The sequence below is a fragment of the Protopterus annectens genome, chromosome 10.part0 (genome assembly GCF_019279795.1).
Source record: "Protopterus annectens isolate FY-2018-M chromosome 10.part0, PAN1.0, whole genome shotgun sequence".
Lineage (NCBI taxonomy): Eukaryota > Metazoa > Chordata > Ceratodontiformes > Protopteridae > Protopterus > Protopterus annectens.
In genome coordinates, this window is record NC_056744.1 from 477,603,590 (window position 1) to 477,626,841 (window position 23,252).

Consider the following 23,252-nt stretch of genomic DNA (forward strand, 5'->3'; position numbering starts at 1 on the left):
TAGCTCCCTAAAAGAACTTGGGGTAAAGTTCAAGACCTTCTGGATTCTCCTCTAGGGAATCTGACAATCATCCAGGTATAGGTAAATGAGGACACCATTTGTCCTGCAAAAAGAAAAACTACTACTGAAGGCAGGTATTTGACAAAGGTCCTGGTTCAGACAAGCCAAAAGGTAAAGATGTGAACTGGTACTTCTCTCCCTTAATGTGAACAATAGGAACTTGCTTTGCTCCTTGGCAATGGGAATATGCAGACAGGCATCATCCTTCATATCCAAAGTGACTAGAAATGATGGTGGGGGCAGAGCAGTTTGGGCTTTACTGGCCTTAATCTATCCACAAAGACCTGAAAAGTAAAAAGCCATGGACATTCAGAAGCCATATAGCTGAAACACGAAGTCCTTAAGGGGTCCCTGGCATATACCCCATGGGCCTATATTACAGGAGGTTTAAGGTATCACACAGTGAAAGCAGTTTGTAGTTTTTGCTAAGTGGTTTGTCTGTGTGACCTTTTTACTCTTTGGTTTGCATCCTGTTTTTTAGGTATGGGATGACAAAATGTGGTCAGTTGGCTGGAATGGCTGAGGCTCACCTTGAACAGATGTCGTTTTTCTTGTATTGGAAAGTGGAAGCTCCAGTCTTCAGTATGCGGGTCAGTCACCTTCTCAATCCCTGCTCCCAGCAGCTCATTCTTCAACAAGGCAGCATATGCAACCCCATCTGTGGGAGACAGCAAGAAAAGTTGTCACTTATTAAATAGAACCATCAAAACACAAAGGCCCACACGACTTGCTACTTATTCTTCCACAAACAGGATACATACAAAGGAAACCAACATATTATTTATGACTGGACTAACTTAAGCCACAAAATGCATTTTTCTGGGCATTAAGACATCATTGGTTTTCCTACAATTATTTTTGTTTAAAAGTTTTATTTGACAAATCTGTATATTTGCATTTCCTATGCAAGTATCCTGCAGGTGGATCAATTACAGTGGCAAATTACCATTTTAATGGGAACATTAGACATCAAACTTAGCCATAATTCCTAAGCTATACAACTGGTATTATACTCACAGCCTACCCATGATACTGTAAAATGACAAATGACTCGAGACAAATCCCCTTCTACTGTTTATTTTTTCAGTTACCAAGGAAATATTTAGCATCATTTCAGCAACTGCATTTGCCTGCTCCTTCTTTGCCAGCTGCTGTATTAAATGCAAACTGTTCTATAAGTAGCTGCTCATAATAAAGAAAAAAATACTCTCAACTTGCAAACCTGTAAGGATATACCACTCTTCAAACAACATATTAATACCTCATTAAAAAGACACTGCAAATGATGTTAATAATAAACAGAGGGTATAGAACAAAATAGAGACTAAAAAAATGCAAGCACTAAATCTGACGTTTGTATCATGCACTAGGTATCTACAATTACACAAAAGTATTGTTTAGTGGTATTCGAGATGACACAATGTATATGTATATTTTTTAAGGACAACCGCACCCACAGATTCAAAAAACATGTTTATTTCATCATGGTTTGGTGTTTCCTACATTTTAACACCACTCTGTGACTATTTACAGGTTTTTAAATATTTTTATACATAATTTCTGAGACTGACCACATGGGGTCTGGCATCTTGAAGTAATTCTGACTGTCTAGTCTGCCTCTAGGTGTCCCACAATACACTGTTTGCAAAAAATTACATCACACAGGCCTCTTTTCTTCGTAAAGCTCCTGTCACTGCATTGACTTTACATGCATACACTGCTGTCTTTCAGTCAGTTAGTTTTAAGTAACATTTCATGCCTTTCAATAACTACTTAAAACACAAACAGTGCAAATGCCACAGAACAGACTTTTCAAAGTGCTTTTTGCTGCTGCTTCTTTTTAGAATAGCTAAACTGGAGTCTTGACACTTAACTTCCCTAGCTGTCAAAGTGCTAAGGGTAATTTGAGCTGTTACCTGCTGTGACTGACAGCTCACAGCAGAAGACTTGACTCGTGTACTGTTTTCTTGTTCTAGCCTTTACTTTCTGTATGGGTAGGGAAAGGACCAGGAAGCTGTGACATCACAGCATGGGTGGGTTTTTAGGACGGTTGTGGTAAGGTCGGTATGGGGAGGGAATTGTGCAGAAAACTACCTGTATGCAGTAGCCTTGATGGCACCAATGAATTGAAGACTGTAGCAAGCTTTTCCAGGGCAGGACAAAAGATTTTTGAAAGTGAAACAATCTCAGTACAGTAAGGTACTGTTCTAGTGGACAGAAACAGTTGCTGTAAAATATTTTAAATGCTGCACTACTGTTTATTCATAGCAAGGACAGTAAATAGGGAGAAAAAGGCCTGATAAGTTGAGCATTTAATAACAGAATCCTGTTGTTGTCCTTTAATTCAAAAATAATATTACCCTTATTTATTATTTCATCAGCTGTCATATTACTAGTAAAAATACAATATATATTACATATGGACACACATGTAACAACTGTAGTCATTTATTCAGTTTATATACCCACCACATTCAATTCAGTGTTATGAAGAAGTGGAGCCAGCAAACAACAAGCAAAAGCCAAGTACCAGTCTCAGATAGGATCCCAGTCCATTCTATAGTACACACTCCCGCAGACACATACCGATCAGCTCACTTAAGTTCAATTTAGTATCACCAATCCATAGCCTAGAATGTCTCTGGAATATCAGAACAAACTGGATGGCTCAGTGAAACCCAAGTAAACCAGACAGAAGAATATGCAAACCCCCCTCACAAAGAAGGCAATCCAGCTAAGAAATGAGTTAGAAACCAAGAATCATGTGAAGGGAGAACTGTAAAAAAGGGGAAATGTCTAGTGAATATTCTATAGTTAACATGTTTCATTTCAAAATAATTAATTCTTTACAGTTTTAGTCCGCTTCTGATGATTTATTTCCTGCAAACATTTAAGTGCCAGCACGGCCAGTGTGGGAAGCTCTATTATAAAATTCGGAACGTGTGACTGGTACAAAATAATGCAGATAAACAGCCAGAAGACCCTTAGTTAGCAAGATAATGCAAAGGTGTTCACTTCCAATTGGTCAGTGGCTGTATCATAACAGTTACTATACTGTTGCATTTAATCAAATTCAATATAAAAGAATCAAGCTTTTCATGGCTTAAGGAAGAAGGACCTTAATTGCCTTATCTCCCACATACTTGTGTTTCCTGCAATAAACAAGACTATGGTGCTGTGAAATATCAGATCTTTCCAGGTATTGTGCATTACTGCAGCAGAAGCTGCCACTAGGCCCATTTGTGACAGGTTTTCTTCCGGGACATTTCGGGTGTAGCAATACATATGTTTTTATTTTTTCTCACCTTCAGCAAAGATTGGGGCCTCTGCGGGTAAGCTTTACTATCAACCTCTATATCAGAAACAACTGTATGTGGCTGGGTAAATTGTATGAGAGTGGTAAATTGGATGAAAGTGATAGCTAATTATTTAAAATAACAAAGCTCTTTTTCATTCAATAAGAGTGGGTTTTAATCATGAAGTAACAATGACTAGAGTGTGCCTTTGCCATAAGGACAGATTATCTTTATGTGTGAAAATGGGGTTTTAATCACAAAAAACAGAGAAGATTCCTTAACAGTATGATAGCAGGTTTATAATTACAATCATATATCTACCCACTTTGGTATGGGAGTGGATATTACAATGGGCGTCAGCATAAGTGTATAAAATGAGCTAAAGTTTGGGACTCCAGCCAGGGATAAGTTTAATAAATATGGTAGAGACAGCTGTAATTATTTCTTGAAATGGTCACTAAAATGATTGTGCACTGCAGTTCCCAGGAGGAGGAAGTTTTATTAAGAAAATCTTAAAAAAATCTTTAAAAAAATTGAAATAGAATGGGAATAAAGTACCAGCCACTTGCTGGTCAGCTTTTTATGACTGGCAAGAAGAATCTAAAAATAAGGAAAAGAAATCTGCAGTTAGAAGTCTAAAATAGAATTCAGGAAAGAAGCTATGCTGAAGCAAAATTATCTGGACTGTAGAGTAAATGAAATGCACTGTATCCTTCAAAAGTTCAATCATTTAATTCAAAAATACTTGAATACATGAGCGCTTTCATCTTAAAATTAAAAACTTCATCAGATAAAATACATGAAACAATTTCCTCTTTAAAAGTACTTTTATGAACAACAGAATTCAAGAAACCCCATCATGTCACTACCAAGCCTCCTTACAAGGGACAATTCCTTGATAGTAACCTTTCATTCGTAAAAGACTTAAAGCAGACATTTAAATTAGACTAAAAGATATGCTAAGTTTGAAAACTAAAATTAATTTCAGAAATTATCACTCAACACATAGACAAACATATATTAACAGAAAAGAAAACAAACCATATTAACATTTTTTTCCATTTACATGCATTATACACCACATCTTTTCTCTGTAATTATCATTAGTCCATCACTACATAAATGGCTGAATTCATGCCTTCCCTTAAGCCTTACTACTACTCCTCCTGAACATTATTCTGCATGTAATGCTTCTATAATTTCAATTTATTTCTATGCAATTTGCTCCTTCCCTTTTACAAATATCCCTCTTCCAGTTCTTTTATCTCTTTTATAATATTCAATACTTCAAATATTGTTGGTTTAGACTTTGATTTCCATTTTCTAGTAATTTCTTTTTTTTTCAGCCAACAGAATTAAACTTAATAATGCCTTACCACATCTAGGTAATTTGGACCCTGTGTCCCAGCTCATAAAAGTCATCTCCTTAGTTACAACGATTTGCTCACCCAATATTTCTGACAAAGTAGTCTGCAGGGAATTTTTGTAATCTGCCAACTCCTCACACTCCTAAAACACATGTTCCCATTTACACCTTTTTTTCCCATCACACCTCCAACATTTGTTGTCTACGTGTGGAAAAATTCTTTGAAGTCTGCTTGGAGTATAAAATACCTAAGCAAACACTTCCAATCAAAGATCTTATTCTGGACTGTGTTGCATACCTTGGAGCCATTCACATGTCCGCACACTCTTCTCTTGTAAACTGTTTTTCCTGTCTTTCTTCCAAATCTTTTCTAAACCTCTCTCATTGATTCTTATAATTTCCATGCAATACGATATATACCCTACTAATTATCCCTAATTTAACAGCTGCATCTCTTCAAGTTTCAATTAAAAACTACCAGACTAGGTCTTTCACTTAAGATTTCCCTATCCCTTTCTTTCTACCTATACTCCGATATCAGTCTTGGTAGGGAATGCAGTTTATAGCCTGTAGTCCAAACGTCTTCTTGGTCTCATCCCACTCTATTACCTTTCCCTCTCTAGATATTTGCTCCCAATGCCTTGGTTCCTTTGCCAGTTTTCTACAGTAAATTCCCTTCCCCTCTTATCTACTTTCTGTATCCTTACTTGTAGTCGTCCTTATTGGCAAAATCTCCTTTCTCCATTCTTGAGTTGTCTTAGTTCTTAGAATACTTTCTGCTACTTTATGAATATAATATTCTGTACGGCTGTTGTTATTCTCCTTAAGGATCTGCATCCAAAATCTCCCTACTTCATCATCATCCCCTTCCATTTTGAATTATATCCCTCAGTTTGTGTAATGTATATGAGCCTTAACTGTGCATCTCTAAAACATCTCTTCAAATCAGGTCATCCTAAACCAACTTGTTCTAGTGGAAGGATTGGGTCTATGTCACTTAATCTAAATACCTATTTATGGAATAACTATTCAACATTCCCAAACTGCCGAAATCTCTCTTCATCTAACAGCTGTTTCATCAAACTTTTTCTCAGGAAAAGCAACATTTGGCCATCATCGGGAATTTGCCCTTTTCCCCACTATAGTGCAATCCCAGAGTTTGGTATATTTAGTTGGGGGGGGGGGGCAAAGCCCCCCCCACTTGGGTGGGTTTTACATTTTTAGAGTTTAGAGATGGCCGCTAGGTTGGACGTTCATTTCTTTTCCCTGTGAAAAAGTTAGATGAAATGGCTATTCAATGAAGAGAGGTTTTGATAATTTGGGTTCGACGAATAGCTATTTGATAAATAGGTTTTTCGCTGAAATGCTAAATGTAGAATACAGTGTGTATGCTGTACCTTTAAGAAGCATTTCAAGGATGGCACATGCATATAAATAACAAGCATGTGCTAGCTTCAGTGCCGTTTTGAGAGTGCAACCAGAGAGTGAGCATGTATGACTGTAGTTTGTTTATAAGTCTATCTAAGTTAAAGTTATTAAGCCTCAATCATGGTGTGTTTGTACATAATAAAGCTGCTTGAACGAAACCCACAAAGACTCGTCTATTTTGTCCTGACTAGACGAGCAACATGGTGTCAGAACAGGGATTCCAGAGACAGCTATTCAGAGCTATGAGGTGAAGAGTTAACACTGAAGGAAAACTAAGAGAAACGAGCACAAAAAAGGGCCAGAAACAAACCAAAGGTAATGAAAACTTGCACGAAAATGTATTTTATAAAAAAGATAATATGGAGTATTACAAGGGCACAAACCACATTATTAAACAAACGAGAGACACTAAAGGTTTATTAATTAAATGACATGTTTAAAATTAAGATATCTGATAAAACGATCAGAAAAGCACATAAGGGGTTTGGAATTACCTTAGAATTGCAAAACGAGCATGTTTAAAGCAAAACAGGCATGTTTAGAGTAAAACAAGCATAAGCAAAGTACAATGGCTATGAAAAAGATTAAGCAAGCAAATCAAATATAAGGGCAAAAAAAAAGGCACATTAAGCATAAATAAAGCAAGGTGACTGTATGTTTTTTAGCAAAGTACTATATTTTGGCATAACTACTATTTTGCATTGTATTCAGGGCATAACTGGAGTTATTCGAACTATCTCAATGTGTGCAAAGTGCTTACACTGTGTGCTTATTACTGTGCATGTGTTTCGAAAGGTTTATTTGTGTGCAAAATGCAACTATTTCGTGAAGTGCAGTTACTTTGAAATGTTTCTTATTCCAAATTCTGCCCAGTTTATTCTCACAGTGCAGTTATTTTTAAATGCTTTGTAAAATGATAAGCGACTTTTGCAGTACAGTAGTTTCAAGAGTATTACAGTGCCCGAGAGACTTATTTCACAAAGTTCAGTTATTCAGAGGCTTATTGTGCTTTTGGGCAAAGTTACAAATATTGGCATAAATTTCTGGCATATGTACATGTGTATGAGTTCATGCATACTTGCAAAAGCCTTCACTGGTATGTGTTAATATGGCAGACGGATTTCAAAAACCCTCACCACTTGTATTTGATCAGAGTACTGAAAAAAACTGGAGAATGTCTGAGCAAGAGTACGATATTTTTATACAAGCAACTTATTCTGACAAAGATGCACACACCAGGGCATTCATTCTGTTAAACCTAGCTGAGTCAGAGGCTCTTGAAAGAGAGTGTTCATTTGAATATTCACTAGCAGTATATGAGTGAGAAGGTGAAAACCGTCATATTGCTGGGCAGGCTGAATCAAAGGATGATCCCGAGTGTTTGAAGCGCAATTTCAGAGAAATGTGTAACCCCCAGAAAAATATTACAATTGAGAGGCATTTGTTTTACACAAGAGATCAGAAACCAGGGGAAACGTTTGCAGCTTATACAATTGATCTGAGAAATCAAAGCTAAAATGTGTCACTTTGGTGACTTAAAGATGAGTTAATAAAGGACAGGCTTTTGTGTGGTATTAACAGTGCTGCTGTGAGAAAGAGTTCGCTTCATGACAGTGATTTAACGATGAGTAAAGCTATTGAAATTTGTCAAATCCATAAAGTTACAGAAAGGCACACAAGTATGCTTGCAAATGGTAAGAGCATGGTTTCAGCAGGCTCCAGAGCAAATATAGACAGCATGCAACATGTGGCTGGCAGAAGCTGGCCTAAGCACATAGCAGCTACAGTGGATATAAAACATTTACACACCCCTGTTAAAATGCCAGGTTTTTGTGATATAAAAAAATGAGATCACAATAAATCATTTCAAAAATTTTCCCACCTTTAGTGTGACATATAACCTGTACAATTCCATTGAAAACCAACAAATCTGTTAAGGGGAAAAATATAAAAAATAAAAAAGTACAATACGCTGGTTGCATAAGTGTGCTCACCCTTAAACTAATACTTTGTTGTGTGTGCACACCCTTAAAATAATACTTTGTTGAAGCACCTTTTGATTTAATTACAGCAGTCCGTCTTCTTGGGTAGAAGTCTATCAGCATGCCACATCTTGACTTGGCAATATTTGCCCACTCTTCTTTGCAAAAGCGCTCCAAATCTGTCAGATTGCAAGGACATCTCTTGTGCACAGCCCTTTTCAGGTCACCCACAGATTTTCTATTGGATTTAAGTCTGGACTCTGGCTGGACCATTCCAAAACTTTAATTTTCTTCTGGTGAAGCCATTCTTTTGTTGATTTGGATGTACGCTTGGGGTCATTGTCATGTTGAAAGGTGAAATTCCTCTTCATCTTCAGCTTTCTCTCAGACACCTGAAGGTTTTGGGCCAAAAGTGACTAGTATTTGGAACTATTCATAATTCCCTCCACCTTGATTAAAGCCCCAGTTCCAGCTGAAGAAAAGCAACCCCAATCCATGACACTGCCACCACCATGCTTCACCGTGGGGATGGTGTTCTTTTGGTGATGTGAAGTGTTGTGTTTGTGCCAAATGTACCTTTTAGAATTGTGGCCAGAAAGTTCAACCTTGGTCTCATCAGACCGCAACACATTTTTCCACATGCTTTTAGAAGACTTGAGGTATTGTTTTGCAAATTTTAGTCAGGCCTAGATGTTTTTCTGTGTAAGAAAAGGCTTCTGTCTTGCAACTCTATCCCATAGTCCAGACATAAAGAAAATATGGGAGATTGTTGTCACATGTAGAGCACACCCAGTACTTGCCAGAAATTCCTGCAGCTCCTTCAGTGTTGCTGTAGGTCTTTTGGCATCCTCCCTGACTAGTTTTCGTCTTGTCTTTTCATCAATTTTGGAGGGATGTTCAGTTATTTGCAACATCACTGTTGTCCCATATTTTCTCCACTTTTTGATGAATGTCTTCATGGTGTTCCATGGTATCAATGCTGTGGAAATTTTTTTGTACCCTTGTCCTGACTGATACCTTTCAATAATGAGATCCCTTTAATGCTTTGCAAGCTCCCTGTGAACCATGGCTTTTGCTGTAGCAGGCAACTGATTAAATGTCAGAAAAATCCTACTAGGACAGCTGAACTTTATTTGAGGTTAATCAGAGTCTCTTTAACTGATGGCAGGTGTGTACCCATGAAGACTGAATGCTGTAATTAAATCAAAAGGTGCTTCAACAAAGTAATAGTTTAAGAGTGTGCACACACAACAAAGTATTAGTTTAAGGGTGTGCACACTTATGCAAACAGCGTACTGTAAGTTATTTTTTATATTTTTCCCGTGACAGATTTGTTTGTTTTTCAATTGAATTTTACAGGATATAGGTCACATTAAAGGTGGGAAAAGCTTTGAAATGATTTATTGTGGTCTCATTTTTTATATCACAAAAACCTGGCATTTTAACAGGGGTGTGTATACTTTTTATATCCACTGTACAAGCCCCTGCAGGTTTTCTTGGGAAACCATATAGTTTTCCAGCAAGTTCTAAGAAAAGGGAAAGCTTAGTGCAGTACAAGGGTGAGTCAGCAAAACCCAAATCCAGCTTTATTGCTAACTGTCACAAATGTGGTGCCAATCATGAGTCTAAAAGAGAGAAGTGAGACTTACTTGATTTGCAAAACTTTTGAAGATGGTTCCATTTTTTACACTTGTGGCAATGCTGGCCAAATGCTTTTGGCCAGCAATGCCACAAGTGTAAAAAATGGAACCATCTTCAAAAGTTTTGCAAATCAAGTAAATCTCACACAGTTATAAAGAAGGGTCACTTGAAAAAGCAAGTTGATCATATAGAGAGCTGCAATTCTTTCTGTGTAGATGGTGTATCAGTAATTGGTGAAAAGGTTGATGAACTGAGTTTGCTAGCAAAGAACAAAGTGTTTTGTACTGTCCAGATCAATGGTAAATATACTGAGCTAAAAGTAGACACTGGTTTTAAGTGTAACGTAATGTCAGCAGATACATTTGCTAAGGTGAGAGCTGGTGAACAACTCAATGTGGCTAGTTGTGCAAAACTTGTTTATGGAGGTGAAGAAATTCATACAGAAGGCTCAGTAGTGCTTTCATGTTATTTGGCTATGAACTGTTACAGCTTGTTATTCTATGCAATTTAAAGACATGTGAAGTCATTATTGGGTCTCAGAGACAGTTTGAGAATGAATCTGCTTTCTTTCACCAAAGAAGTTCATCATATAAGCACATATCCTAGTTCCACTTTTTACAAAGCCATTTTCTCAGAGTATGCGGATGTTTTCAATGACAAGTTGGTCAAGTTGTGTATTACATGAAGTTAGATCCAGTCCAGTGGTCAGACCAGCAAGAAAGGTTCTGATAGCCAAGCAGGATAAAGTCAAAGCTCAGTTGGATAAAATGGTGCAGCAAGGTCTAATTTGTCCAGTTACAGAACCAACTGAATGGGTGTCGTCCATGGTAGCAGCCCAAAAGAAAGGCTCCGATGAAATCAGAATATGTAATGATCCAAGAGATTTGAACAAAGCATTAAAGAGACCACATCATCCAATGTGTTCAGTTGAGGAAGTCACAGCCCTAATACCAAATGCCACTGTTTTTTCTGTCTTGGATGCAAAAAGTTCATTTTGGCAAGTGATGCTTTATCGCAAGTCCTCATTACTAACTACTTTCAGTTCCCAATTTGGCAGATATAGATTCCTCAGGATGCCATTTGGAATAAATTCTGCAAGTGAAGTCTTTCAGCATGCAATAGAGCAAATTTTTTCAGGTTATCCTTGTGCCATAATAGTAGATGATTTATTGATTGGAGGCAATGGTGAAGCAGAGCATGACAGAAACCTTAAGAAAGTTCTAGACAGAGCACGTGAACTGAACTTAAAGCTCAGTCCTTTAAAGTGCAAATTCAGACTACCAGAAGTTACATATGTAAGTCATTTATTTACCAGTACTGGCTTGAGACCAGACCAGTCCAAGCAAGCAGCCATTCTTGAAATGCCAGCATCAGATAATGTTCAAGCTTTACAATGTTTTCTTGGTATAGTCAACTGTTTAGCCAAGTTTATACCAGACTTCAGTGAGCTGACAGCACCTTTGAGAGAGCTGATGTGCAAAAATGTTACATGGTCTTGGTTAGAACATCACCGGAAAGCATATAAAGACCTTAAGCAGAAAATTGCCACCCTACCTACATTAAGATACTATGATGTCAATAAACCAGTTACTCTTTCCTGTGATGCTTCAAAATTTGGTTTTGGCACAGTTATTCTTCAGGAGGGCAGACCAGTAGCCTATTCATCTAGAAATCTTACCCAAACTGAAATGCAATATGCTCAAACTGAGAAAGAACTTTTGGCAATAGTATTTGTATGTTGCTCAAAAATTCATGATTATACCTATGATCGAGCTATTCAGATTGAAACCGATCACCAACCTCTAGTTACTACTTTAAAGAAGCCTATACTTTCAGCTTCATTGAGTTTACAAAGAATGATGCCCAAATTGCTAAAGTACAACTTCAAAATGGTCTATACAAAAGGCAAACTTCTTTATCTGGCTGACACCTTATCCAGATCACCCAGAAATACAATGGAACAGCTTGATGCAGAAAATGTTGTCTTTGAAGTCATTGAAGGGTGTAATTTTTCTACCATGAGACTTGATGACCTGAGAGATCATACAAAGACTGATCCAATTTTGCAAAAGCTCAACCACTACATTAATGCTGAATGGCCATCAAAGCAATCTAGTGTACCACCTGAAGTGCAAACTTATTTTTCTTACAGAGACGAGATGTGGATGGAAGATGGCATTATTTTCAAAGGTTGTTGTTCCTGCTTACTTACAACATGACTATATCCAAATTTCATCATGATCACCCAGGTTTTGAAGGGCAAAAGAATTAGTATTTTGGCCTTCTCTAGTAAAAGACATTGACAAAGTACTTTCTTCTTATTCAGTATGCAATAGTATTAAACCGCACTTGCGAAAAGAACCATTTCAGCTAAGTCAAGTTCCTGAACTACCTTGGTCAACAGTAGCCACTGCTATATTAGAGTGGAACAATCAGCATTACTTAGTGTTGGTAGACTCTTATTCAAACTGGTTTGAGATTGATTTACTACCTGATCTAACATCTACTACTGTTATTACCAAGTTGAAATGTCATTTCTCAGTCCATGATAGTCCACAAAGTTATTTCTGACAATGGTACTCAATTTTCTAGTCAATTGTTTCAGAAATTTGCAAGAGAATGGGATTTGTACATGTTATTAGTAGTCCAGAAAATCCAGTCAAATGGACTAGCTGAACGTGCAGTACACAGTGCAAAGCAATTACTTAAGCAGTCAAAGTGTGATAATACCGATGTTTTTTTGAATTTAATCAATCTCAGAAACATACCCCGTGATGATATATTTGGTTCACCTGCTCAGAGACTTCTATCTAGGCAAACCAGAACAACATTAGCTCCAGTTTGCTGAGGACTAAAGCTAAGAACAACAGAACACTTAGAGCCCAATTATTCAGAAAGCATTCTTTCCAGAAATCCAGCTGCTATAATAAATCAAGCAGATTTCTTCGTCCATTGAAAGGAGGAGAGACAGTGAGGATACAAACGGCAAAAGGTTTTGACTGGATTGGTCAAGTAACAAGTATATGTACTAAACAGAGATCTTACTTCATGGAATCTGAGGGTGTGGAGTACAGAAGAAATCGCAGACATTTCCTGCCGTACCAGAATTGATATCACAGCATTGTTCCTGTGATACAGACTCTAGATCTCAGAGCAATCCAGACAATGTTCGTGTTGCAGAACGTGTTTTAACTTCTACTTACACTCCTGATGATGTTCCTGATGTCCCTAAGGTTGAACATTCAGCAGAGAAAGTCTAGTTGCTAGACCTAATTCTAATTTTTATGTCACACGATTTGGTCGCATTTCCAGACCTAGTGTGAAATACAAAGCAACCTGGATATAATTGTATATATGTATCTAGTTCTGTATAATTGCATGACAAAGAATTATTTGTATTGATTCCATGTGAACTGATGTCATCAATATTGCAAGACTTATTTCTCAAAGAGGGAGGATGTAGGAGGATGTAGAATAGTGTGTGTGTGTGTGTGTGTGTGTGTGTGTGTGTGTGTGTGTGTGTGTGTGTGTGTGTGCGTGCGCGCGCGCACTATACCTTTAAGAAGGATTTTAAGGATGGCACGTGGATATAAACAGCAAGCACGTGCTAGCTTCAGTGCCATTTTGAGAGTGCAGAAAGAGAGTGAACATGTATGAGTGTAATAGCTAGTTTGTTTATAAGTTTATCTAGGTTAAAGTTATTAAGCTTCAATCCTGATGTGTTTGTACATAATAAAGCTGCTTGAACAGAACCCACAAAGAATTGTTTATTTTATCCTGACTAGACGAATGACACTATAGACCCGAAGGGTCAACTCATGCCACTTAATTCTTGCCTTGTTCCCCTCTCAGATAAATTCCTTCAACTCTTTATTAATTATTGTCCACAACTTTTCTGGTTGATAAAAATATGCCTGATCCATACATAAAATTAAAGACACTAAAAACATTTTCACTGCTTGAATCTTACTATCCAAACCCATGAAGAAGAGTTTTCAGTTTTTCAGTTTTTATATTATCTTTTGTTTAGTCTCTTCCCACATATCCTTAGCTTCCATAACAGAATCCTTTTTACTCCAGATTCCTAAATACTTCATCTTATTGTGTCCCCATAAACATGGGTATTGCAGAACTAATTCATAAGAGAGTCCATAATTTATGGCTATAGCCTTTGCTTCATCTTCAGCAATTTTATATCCGGAAAAAAACACAAAACTTTCTCAAAATGTTCCACAACACCGACATATCGTTTTCTGAATGTGCCTTCACTGAAGGTTGGGCGTCGGGCTGGCAACTCGGCACCATAAAAATCTACTGCCAATCATTAGCGGACCGGAGTTCCGCTGTGGCGACCCCTTACTGGGAAAAGCTGAAAAGACAAACAACAACATGGTAAAAAAATATATCATCTGCAAATAAAGCCAGCTTTTCTTGATTACCAATTATATCCATGTATTTCTGAGTCCCTTATTTTCTTTGCCAATGGCTCTAAATAATTAGAAAACAAAGGGGAAAGAGGGAATCCCTGCCTGGTCCCTCTGTTCAGATAAATCTTATCAGAAAGGAACCCTACCACTTTAATTCTTACCTTCTGTCTTACAATAATAAGGTAAATCAGGGGATATATGAATCAGGGAATGCAAACGCTTCCATTGCCCTACTCATAAAATCCCAGCTTACTCTGTCAAATGTTTTCTCTGCACGGAGACCCACCAACACCAGCTATATTTTCTTACATTCTACTTCTCTCTGGATCATCATTGTTCTTTTAATGTTGTCAAATGTTTGCCTTCCTTCCACAAAACCACATTGATTCATATCATAAATTTTGGAGACACTTTTTCCATTCCTTTAGGTAGTATAAACAAACACTTTACAATCATGGTTTAAAATTGAAATGGGTATCTATGAAGCAGGGTCTGATGGGTTTCTACCATCCTTGGGTAATGCAGCCACCACAGCTTTCTTCCAAGATGGTGGTGCTTCCCTTCCTTTTAAAATACTGTTAAACAAAATCTTGCAGATCTTTGTCACTTCCTTCCCTCCTAACTTCCAACACTTCACAGGAATTCCATCTGTTCCTGAAGACTTTCCTAAAAACTGATTATACATCACAGTTTTTATCTCATCCCCTCCTTTCTTAACTGTTAATTGTGGAGCCTCGCCTACCTCTAATCTTAGTATAACTAAATCTTCCATAATTATTTCCATTTGTGCTCTTTCTTGATTTCCACATTTCTCTGCTTTACACAAATTTTCATAAAATTTCTGAAATATCTCTAAAACCTGTACAGTATCTCTGTTTTTCTTTTCTTGTTATAGACTCCCTATGAAATTACTGTAACTTCAAGTCAAGTTTTACCACCACTGATGTGCAATGATCACGGGGTTATAAAGGTTAATTTGTCGCTAGATAATTCTGCCAAACTGAAATTTAAGCCAACGCACAGAAGGTTGATTACAGATTATATGGAAGCAAAACAGCTACTATGTAAAACTAAATGGAGTGAGGTGTTCAGTGGAAAAACTACAGATGGAATGTGGAAAGCTTTGAAAGAGAAATTGTTGAGTGCAAAAAATCAAAACTTTTACTTATGTACTTACCATAACGATAGATGTATGTGATCCATCTCGCCTACATTCATAACTGATAGGCTCGGAGCCGAGAATCGGCTCCGACTCGGCCGATACACTAGCACGAAGTCTCTCATTGGCTGTGCCAACCCCTTATCCCAGGATGCACCACGCCCAAACCCCCAGATCTTGTTTGCCCCACAACAACTCACTCACATGAGCCACTCCACTGTACAATAGTGTTTCCTCCAGATCCAACAGGTAGGGGGAAGGAGGGCAGGTACGTACGAATGTAGGCGAGATGGATCACATACATCTATTGTTATGGTAAATACATAACTAAAAGATGTAATGCGATCCTATCTCGCCTACATTCATAACTGATGGGACAGCGTCCCTAGCACCTAGATCCTGGGAGGCTCACTGGAAAACACTCCTGAGCACTGTGGAACCAAAGGACGCCCGACCTCTAGAAGCCACGTCCAGTTTGTAATGAGAAATAAAAGTATGTGGAGAAGCCCACGTGGCCGCTGCACATATCTCATCCACCGACAGTCTGGCGTGGAAGGCCACTGAAGTAGCCATAGCCCTAGTAGAAGGTGCTCTAACTGGAAATGGAAGGTCCCTTCCTGTTGATGCATAAATAAATGAAACACAATCCCTAATCCACCTAGCAATAGTGGTCTTAGTTACTGCTTTGCCAATCCTGTTATCTGCAAAGGCCACAAACAACTGGTCTGATTTCCTCTGCTGCCGTGTCCTATTCAAGTAAAACCTCAGTTGTCTATGCACATCCAACTGATGAAGTCTGTATTCTGCCTTGTTGGAAAATTTTGGAAAGAAAACTGGTAGCTCTATAGATTGCTGCAGACAAAGAGCAGAAGAAACTTTCGGAAGAAATGACGGGTTTAGTCTTAGAGATACTCTATCCTTCTGAAAGATCAGATAAGGGGGCTTAACAGAGAGGGCTTGAAGCTCCGAAACTCTTCTGGCTGAAGTAATAGCCACCAAGAAGGCAGTCTTCCAAGATAAGAACTTTTGCTCACAAGTGGCCACCGGCTCGAAGGGATGAGACGTCAAGGCTCCTAAAACTACATTCAAATCCCATGGCAAAACAGGTTGCAACACCAGGGGGCGAAGCAACCAAGCTCCCTTAAGAAAGGCCTTACACAACTTATGACTCATGAGTGAAGGCTCAAAGGCAACATGATAATTAGAAATCGCTGCCAATTGGACTTTAAGCGTGGAGACAGAGGTACCCTGTCTAAAAACAGTTGCCAAAAAATCTAATACTGCAGACACCGGGGCTGTCAGATGGTCAAGGTTGTGCTGCTGGGCCCAAATGGCAAACATTTTCCATTTATTAGAATATATCTCCTTAGTGGAAGCTCTATGAGAAGAAGACAGAATCCGGACCACCTCAGGCAAAAGGATATGCTGTCTGACTAAGGTCGGAAGTGGAGCAGCCAAGCCATTAGCTTGAGAGTTCGCAGTGATGGATGGGCCTGACCTGACTGAAGAGTCAGGAGGTCTGGAAATGGGTCCAGAATCCAAGGATCCTTCACTGCATACTTCAGAAGGAAAGGAAACCAAACTTGGCGGGGCCAGTGTGGTGCGATCAAAATCATGTTGCTTCCCAAGCAGATCACCTTCTGAATCACCTTTGGCAGTAGTGGGACCGGAGGGAAGGTGTAGAGCAGACCGGAGGGCCAACTGTGGACTAGAGCATCCCTGGGTAACCCCTCCTGGGGGGGAATCAGGGAGAAGAAATTGCTGCACTTCGCGTTCCAGGGACTGGCGAAAAGGTCGCAACAGGGAAACCCCCACTTGGAGAAGATCCGAGCCGCTACTCGGTCGTTCAGGGACCACTCGTGAGGCATCAGAATAACTCTGCTCAGCCTGTCTGCTATCACATTAGACTTCCCCGGAATGTGCGTTGCCGCTAGAAATCTCTGGGAAGCGATCGCCCAGTTCCAAACTCTCATGGCTTCTCTGCAAAGGGGATAAGACCTGGTTCCTCCCTGCTTGTTCAGGTACCATACTACCACCATATTGTCTGAGAAGATTGCGATGGTACCCTTGGGAAGAGAGCTGTGAAGTGCCTGCAGTGCTAGAAGCACTGCCCTCATCTCCAGAACACTGATGTGTAAGTGGGTTTCGTGATCCTGCCACGTGCCTTGAACCGTCCTGTCCAGATAATGCCCCCCCCCCACCCTATCTGGGAGGCGTCCATGGTCACTGTGGCAATCGGGGAGGGGGGGCAGAAGAGTCGCCCCTGGTTCAGGTTGGAGGAGAGGAACCACCAACGAAGATTTCGCCGGCAGGTATCCGTAATGAGAATAGGGTAAGACAAGGGCAGATCTTGGTACGACCACTGGGTCGACAGGAGCCACTGGAGAATTCGCATGTGCAATCTTGCCAGAGGGACCAGAAGAATGGCGGCCGCCATCGACCCCAAAAGCTGAAGGACCATCCTGGCTGGGGCTTTGCTTCGGGGTAGTAAGGCTAGGACTTGGTTCTGTAGTATCTTTATCCTCTCTGTTAGAAGGAATGCTCGCGTCTCGACAGAGTCTAGCTCTGCGCCTGTAAAGGCAACACGCTGTGATGGCAGCAATACAGACTTTTCCCAGTTGAATGTAATTCCTAATAGATGTCCCAATTCGATGGTAGCACTCATGGCTTGAATAAGAAGATGCCTGGTGGGGGCGGTGAGGAGCCAGTCGTCTAGATATGGAAACACCTGGAATCCCAGACATCTCAGGAGAGCCGTCACCACTGCTTGACATTTGGTAAACACCCTGGGGGCTGTGGTGAGACCAAAGGGCAGGGCTCGGAACTGGAAGTGACTGGCTCCTAGGCGGAAGCGTAAATGTATCCTGGACGCCCTGTTTATCTTGATGTAATAATAGGCGTCCTTGAGATCGATGGAGCACATCCATACTCCTTTTTCCAGCAATGGGAAAATGGATTGCAACGTGACCATCCGGAACTTGGACTTCTTTACGAAGTGGTTTAGGTGGCTGAGGTCCAGAATGGGTCTCAAAGTCCCCTGTTCTTTTCGGCACCAAAAATAACTTTGAGTAAGTTCCTAATCTGGTCTGGTCTGCGGGGACTGGCTGGATGACTCCCTTTCCGAGCAGCTTTGCGACCTCTATGGCTGCTTGATCCCGTTGACTGGGTGGCATGTCCGGGATTTTCCTTGATGGTGGAGGGGGATGGATAAAGGGAATGGTGTAACCTCCGGCGATGATACGAAGCACCCACTGATCCTGAGTGATGGAACCTCAGGCCCTTGGATGCTCCGAAAATCGACCCCCGACTGGCTCCGGAGACGCACAGTCGGGCAGTCCCTCAGGGACGCTGGAAGGAGGAACCACGAAAGGATTCGCAGTCTCCTGTGGTGCGGGGGCCTCCGCCGCCTCTAGGGCGATGTCTTCCAGAATAATTTCCCCCTCCTCTGCCTCTGGAAGGGGGGTCACTCTGATGGGCAGGGAAAGACTTTTGGGACTTTCTGAACCACATCTTTCCTCCCCTCTGCGCCTTGGGATAAGGTCTCGAAGGGAGCGAAAAACGGGCCCCAACGGCAGACAAAGTCTTACCCTCCTGCTCGCATCTAGTGAGTGTGTCTTTCACCTTGGGTCCAAAGAGAGAGGACCCGTCGAATGCAGCATCTGTGAAAGAAGACATGAAAGCCTCCGCAAAGTGACACAAGCGCATCCAGGCTTGCCTCCTAAGGGCTACGCCCGAACTCGATGCCCTACTTGCCCCTTCGGCTGCATACGATATGAGCCTCATGGACGAGTTTACAATCAACGAAAGGGTAGACAGCTGGGTGTTGACAGACTGTATCAACACCTCAGGCACGTTACCCGACAGGGTATCTCCCAACTCCTTTATGAGATCCTTTTGGAGCCTCGTAAAATGATACAAATAATTCAGAGGCCGCAGGGTAAAGGTTGCTGAAGTCAGGGTATGCTTCCTGTACCTATCCATGCTCCTGGACTCCTTGTTAGGAGGATGGATAGACGTAGATGCCTCTGCCACATCCTGCTGGGTAGCAGACGCCACCACCATAGCATCCACTGGAACTCCCTTGGTTAGAAACTCCTTGCCAGGGGGTGCGGATAAAAATTTGTTGGGGCGAGAAGGAACTGGCTCCACAGAATCAGGGTGCTCCCACACCCTTCGACAAATCAGGTCCAGTAATTCATCGAAGGGTGGAGACACCCAGGAGGCGGAGGGTTGGGCTCCGAAGGCCTTGAGGAAGACTGACTCCTCCGCGGAAGGGGTTTTGGATGGCCAGTTACCCCTCTGTCTCAAGATCTCCAGGACATCAGAGAACGAGACATCGTCAGAGAATGACTTTGGGGACCCTTCCGCATCATCAAGGTCGGTGTCCGAGGTGACAGACTCATCTGGGGAGTCTATGTGCTTCCTCTTGCACAACTTTTTCCTGGGGGGGCTCTTCAGGCAAAGACTCTGAAGGCTCCTTGGAAAAAGGGGGACCACACATGAAGGAATCCTCAGGCCTCTGAGCCACGCTGTCCGAAGACAGGGGGGCACCAGAAGCTCTAGTCGCTGTGTCTAGGGAAGGAGTCGCAGATTCCGGTGAAGTCACTAGAGATTTGTCTAGCGCACTCCTCATAGCCTCGAAGGCGGGTCCACCAGAATCTGAAGAAAGGCCTGCCTGCGAGACCATGACTGGTGTCGGGGTCCCCCTAGCCGAGGCGCCAAGCGGGAGACTCGGGGCAGAAACCAGAAGCCCCGACAAATCCCCCTCAGGCTCAGCCGAGGACATCCGAGAACCGAAACCCCTGGAAGGAACAGCAAAGGTTGGAGCTGAAGACGTGCCGACAGACTAGCAGTGGGTCTCGGAACCGACTGAGGAACCTCACCAGACTCTGCGAACTCCGTCTCCGACGACACCAGGGTTGTCGGAGGAGGAAGAAACGGAATCGAAATGGTTGGCTCCGGCCACTGGGCTAGAGATGAAAATAATGTAGATAAGACAGGTGACTGGAGGAGCCTCTGGACCACCCTATCTAAATCCGAATCTGAAAGCCTGGAGGAAACAGACGGGGGGCGAGAAACTCTTTCTACCAGCTCCGAGGCAATGCTGGAATGTCGACTCCTAATCGGCTCCAGAAGGATCGGAGCCGAGGAAGACTCGACTAGAACCGAGACCCCCTTCGGCGCCGACGGTTCAGGAGCCGACGAAACCGACCCTGGAGCCGAAACACTCACCTGCTGCTCCGAGACCAATGGAGCAGAGGAAAACCCAGATTGGAATTCTCTATCCTGCGGCTCCGAGACCAATGGAGCCGAGGAAGGAGACCGAGACTTAGATCTTCTCTCCTGCGGCTCCGAGACCAATGGAGCCGAGGAAGAAGACCCAGACATAGATCCTCTATCCTGTGGCTCCGAGATCAGTGGAGCCGAGGAAGAGGACAAAGATTTAGTTCTTTTTTCAGGCGGCTCCGACGGACTTGTCGGAGCCGAAGACTTCTTTTTCTTCGATTTTGAAGAGGGAGAAGAAGATATAGCTTCCTCAAAGGCTGGAACCTTTCAGGATCAAATTATTTTTTCTCTCCTGTAGTACACGAGAGGAGAAGGCATGGCAAACACTGTAAAATTCTTGCAAGTGTTTAGCCCCTAAGCAATAAACACAGATGGCATGGCCATCTGTTAACGACATTTTATTACCACATTTCGAACATTTTTAAAGCCCGACGGCTTATGCTCTTTTTCTTTGCCAGACATGACCCACAAAGCACTCGAAACACAAGGAAGGAAGGGAGGGAAGAGCTCTAACTGAAACGCTCGACAAGAAATAGGGCAAAGGCCCTCTAACTCAAACGGGCCTAGCCCGCCAAACAGAAGGAATTACACAACAACCAAAAACAAACACAGCCAATCACAGGGTAGTACAGAAGAAGATAGCTATTAAAATAGCTGTTTGGTTATAACATTTTTAAGCTAAGAGCAAAAATGACCCAAAAAGGCCAAAAAAGGAAGGGTACTTAGCCACAGCCAAGTCAAGACCACGTCGTTACTTCAGAAGTGGCAAACGAGATCTGGGGGTTTGGGCGTGGTGCATCCTGGGATAAGGGGGTTGGCCCAGCCAATGAGAGACTTCGTGCTAGTGTATCGGCCGAGTCGGAGCCCATCAGTTATGAATGTAGGCGAGATAGGATCGCATTACATCAAATGTTTAATATCAGGATCTAGGCCTACAACATCAAGGGGATACATTTCAATAACAACAACATATCTGATGAGAGAAAAAAATAGAAGAAATGGAAAAAATGTCAAACTACAACTTAAATAAACAAGCTGGGCAAACAGATTAAACATGCCCCGGGATTCATGAAGCTCGGCGCAAGGACGGTTTTAGCCTTGCACCGAGTGTCATCCTTAGAGATGGTGCAGCAGCACCATATGAATATTTATGAGGGCGCTCTGCTGCATCCTCTACATGCACAGAAAATGTGTGCGAGTGCAGGGGGCATGTTTAAGCGTGGCACAGAGGCTTAAACATGCCCCCACAGTTGCACAACCTACAATGCTTACTATTAGAGCCTACCTCTAACAGTAAGCAATTAACTCAGTGTCCGTGGATACTGAAATGTATGCAAAGCATACAAGAGTGTCCACGAACACTGAAATAAAATCAAAGGAGTAAACACACAAGTACGTAGTTGAATGTTGAGCCCCTGTCCTTAGAACTACTACATTTAAATTTCCCGTGTCCCTATTTTACATTTGTATTTCTCCGTTAAAGTGTAAGCGAAGCGCAGCGTGTTCGCTCGTCGTTGCTCTTTGCTTAGCGTAGCTTACACATCAAAATCATCCAAACAGAAAAAAATGCAGAATCAACGTTAACGTCAATAATGTAGTGGTTAAAGCATCTGCCTAATGAACAGGCATTCACGGTTCGAGTCCCACTGCAGCACATATCATTTTCCATGTGGAATGTGTATATGAACATATTTTTGCATCTTTTTTGCTGTATAACCTACATAACAACATGTAAATGTGAATTGGAGTACTGCATTAAATGTTTAATTAATGTAATTTAATTAAAGTGGTAGTGTCATAATGAATAAGGCACTAGTAAGCAGGTTTAAGCACAAATAAGCAGTAGTAAACATATATAGGTACTAGTAAGCATGTTTAGGTGCGTTTGTGCGGGTGTAAGCAGTGCCTACACACATTAAGCATAGCAGAAGCTAACTGAATTTAAGAAACTGTAATCGGAAGTTGGCACTGCTTACCACCAAGCAAACCCGCACACACCCACTCACAACTACTTAAAAGTGCTTTAATCACTTTGTATCCAATGGCCCGTGTTCTGACCAGCAACAAAATAAATGGCCTCTGCAAATCTCAAGCCCAGGACCCTGCACACCACAGCCAATGTGATTTACCACTAAGCCATGGCAGATATGCATAAATCTGATGTTATCACAAACATATCATCCAGCACAGTCATGCAACAGCATAGGAAATGTATATAATTATGTAGATGTATGTGCATGTGTATGTAGAGATATTTTATATATATATATATATATATATATATATATATATATATATAGCTCTATGAAGAATGAACGTCGTGACAATAAAACATACAAAAAGAATGAGAAGGAAAACAACAGCAACTCCTGGATTATTTAGTGCTGTCATCTTATGTCATATCAAGCTGGGCAGGGTGAGCAACTCACTGCCTCTCAAACCACAGGCAGGATACTACCAGTGGGAGTAACATTGTCGATCTGCTAAGTCTACCTTACAAACAATTACAGGGTAGTCCCTGATGGGACTACCCAAAAATTACAGGTTGATTGGACTTCCGACCATTACACAAGCCAGGGCAGGTATGTTCAAGGACTAAATGGTCTG

At 41.2% G+C, this 23,252-nt stretch overlaps 1 protein-coding gene across 2 annotated transcripts in view; it reads right to left on the minus strand.

Moving 5' to 3' along the window:
• The window catches only part of LOC122813194 (fizzy-related protein homolog), an 806,647-nt gene that overhangs the window by 487,685 nt on the left and 295,710 nt on the right, over positions 1-23,252 (minus strand). For both annotated transcript variants that reach the window (XM_044085371.1, XM_044085370.1), the window contains one exon: positions 591-718. In XM_044085371.1, coding sequence (XP_043941306.1) covers positions 591-718 — 128 coding nt within the window. The remainder of the gene's footprint in view (positions 1-590; positions 719-23,252) is intronic.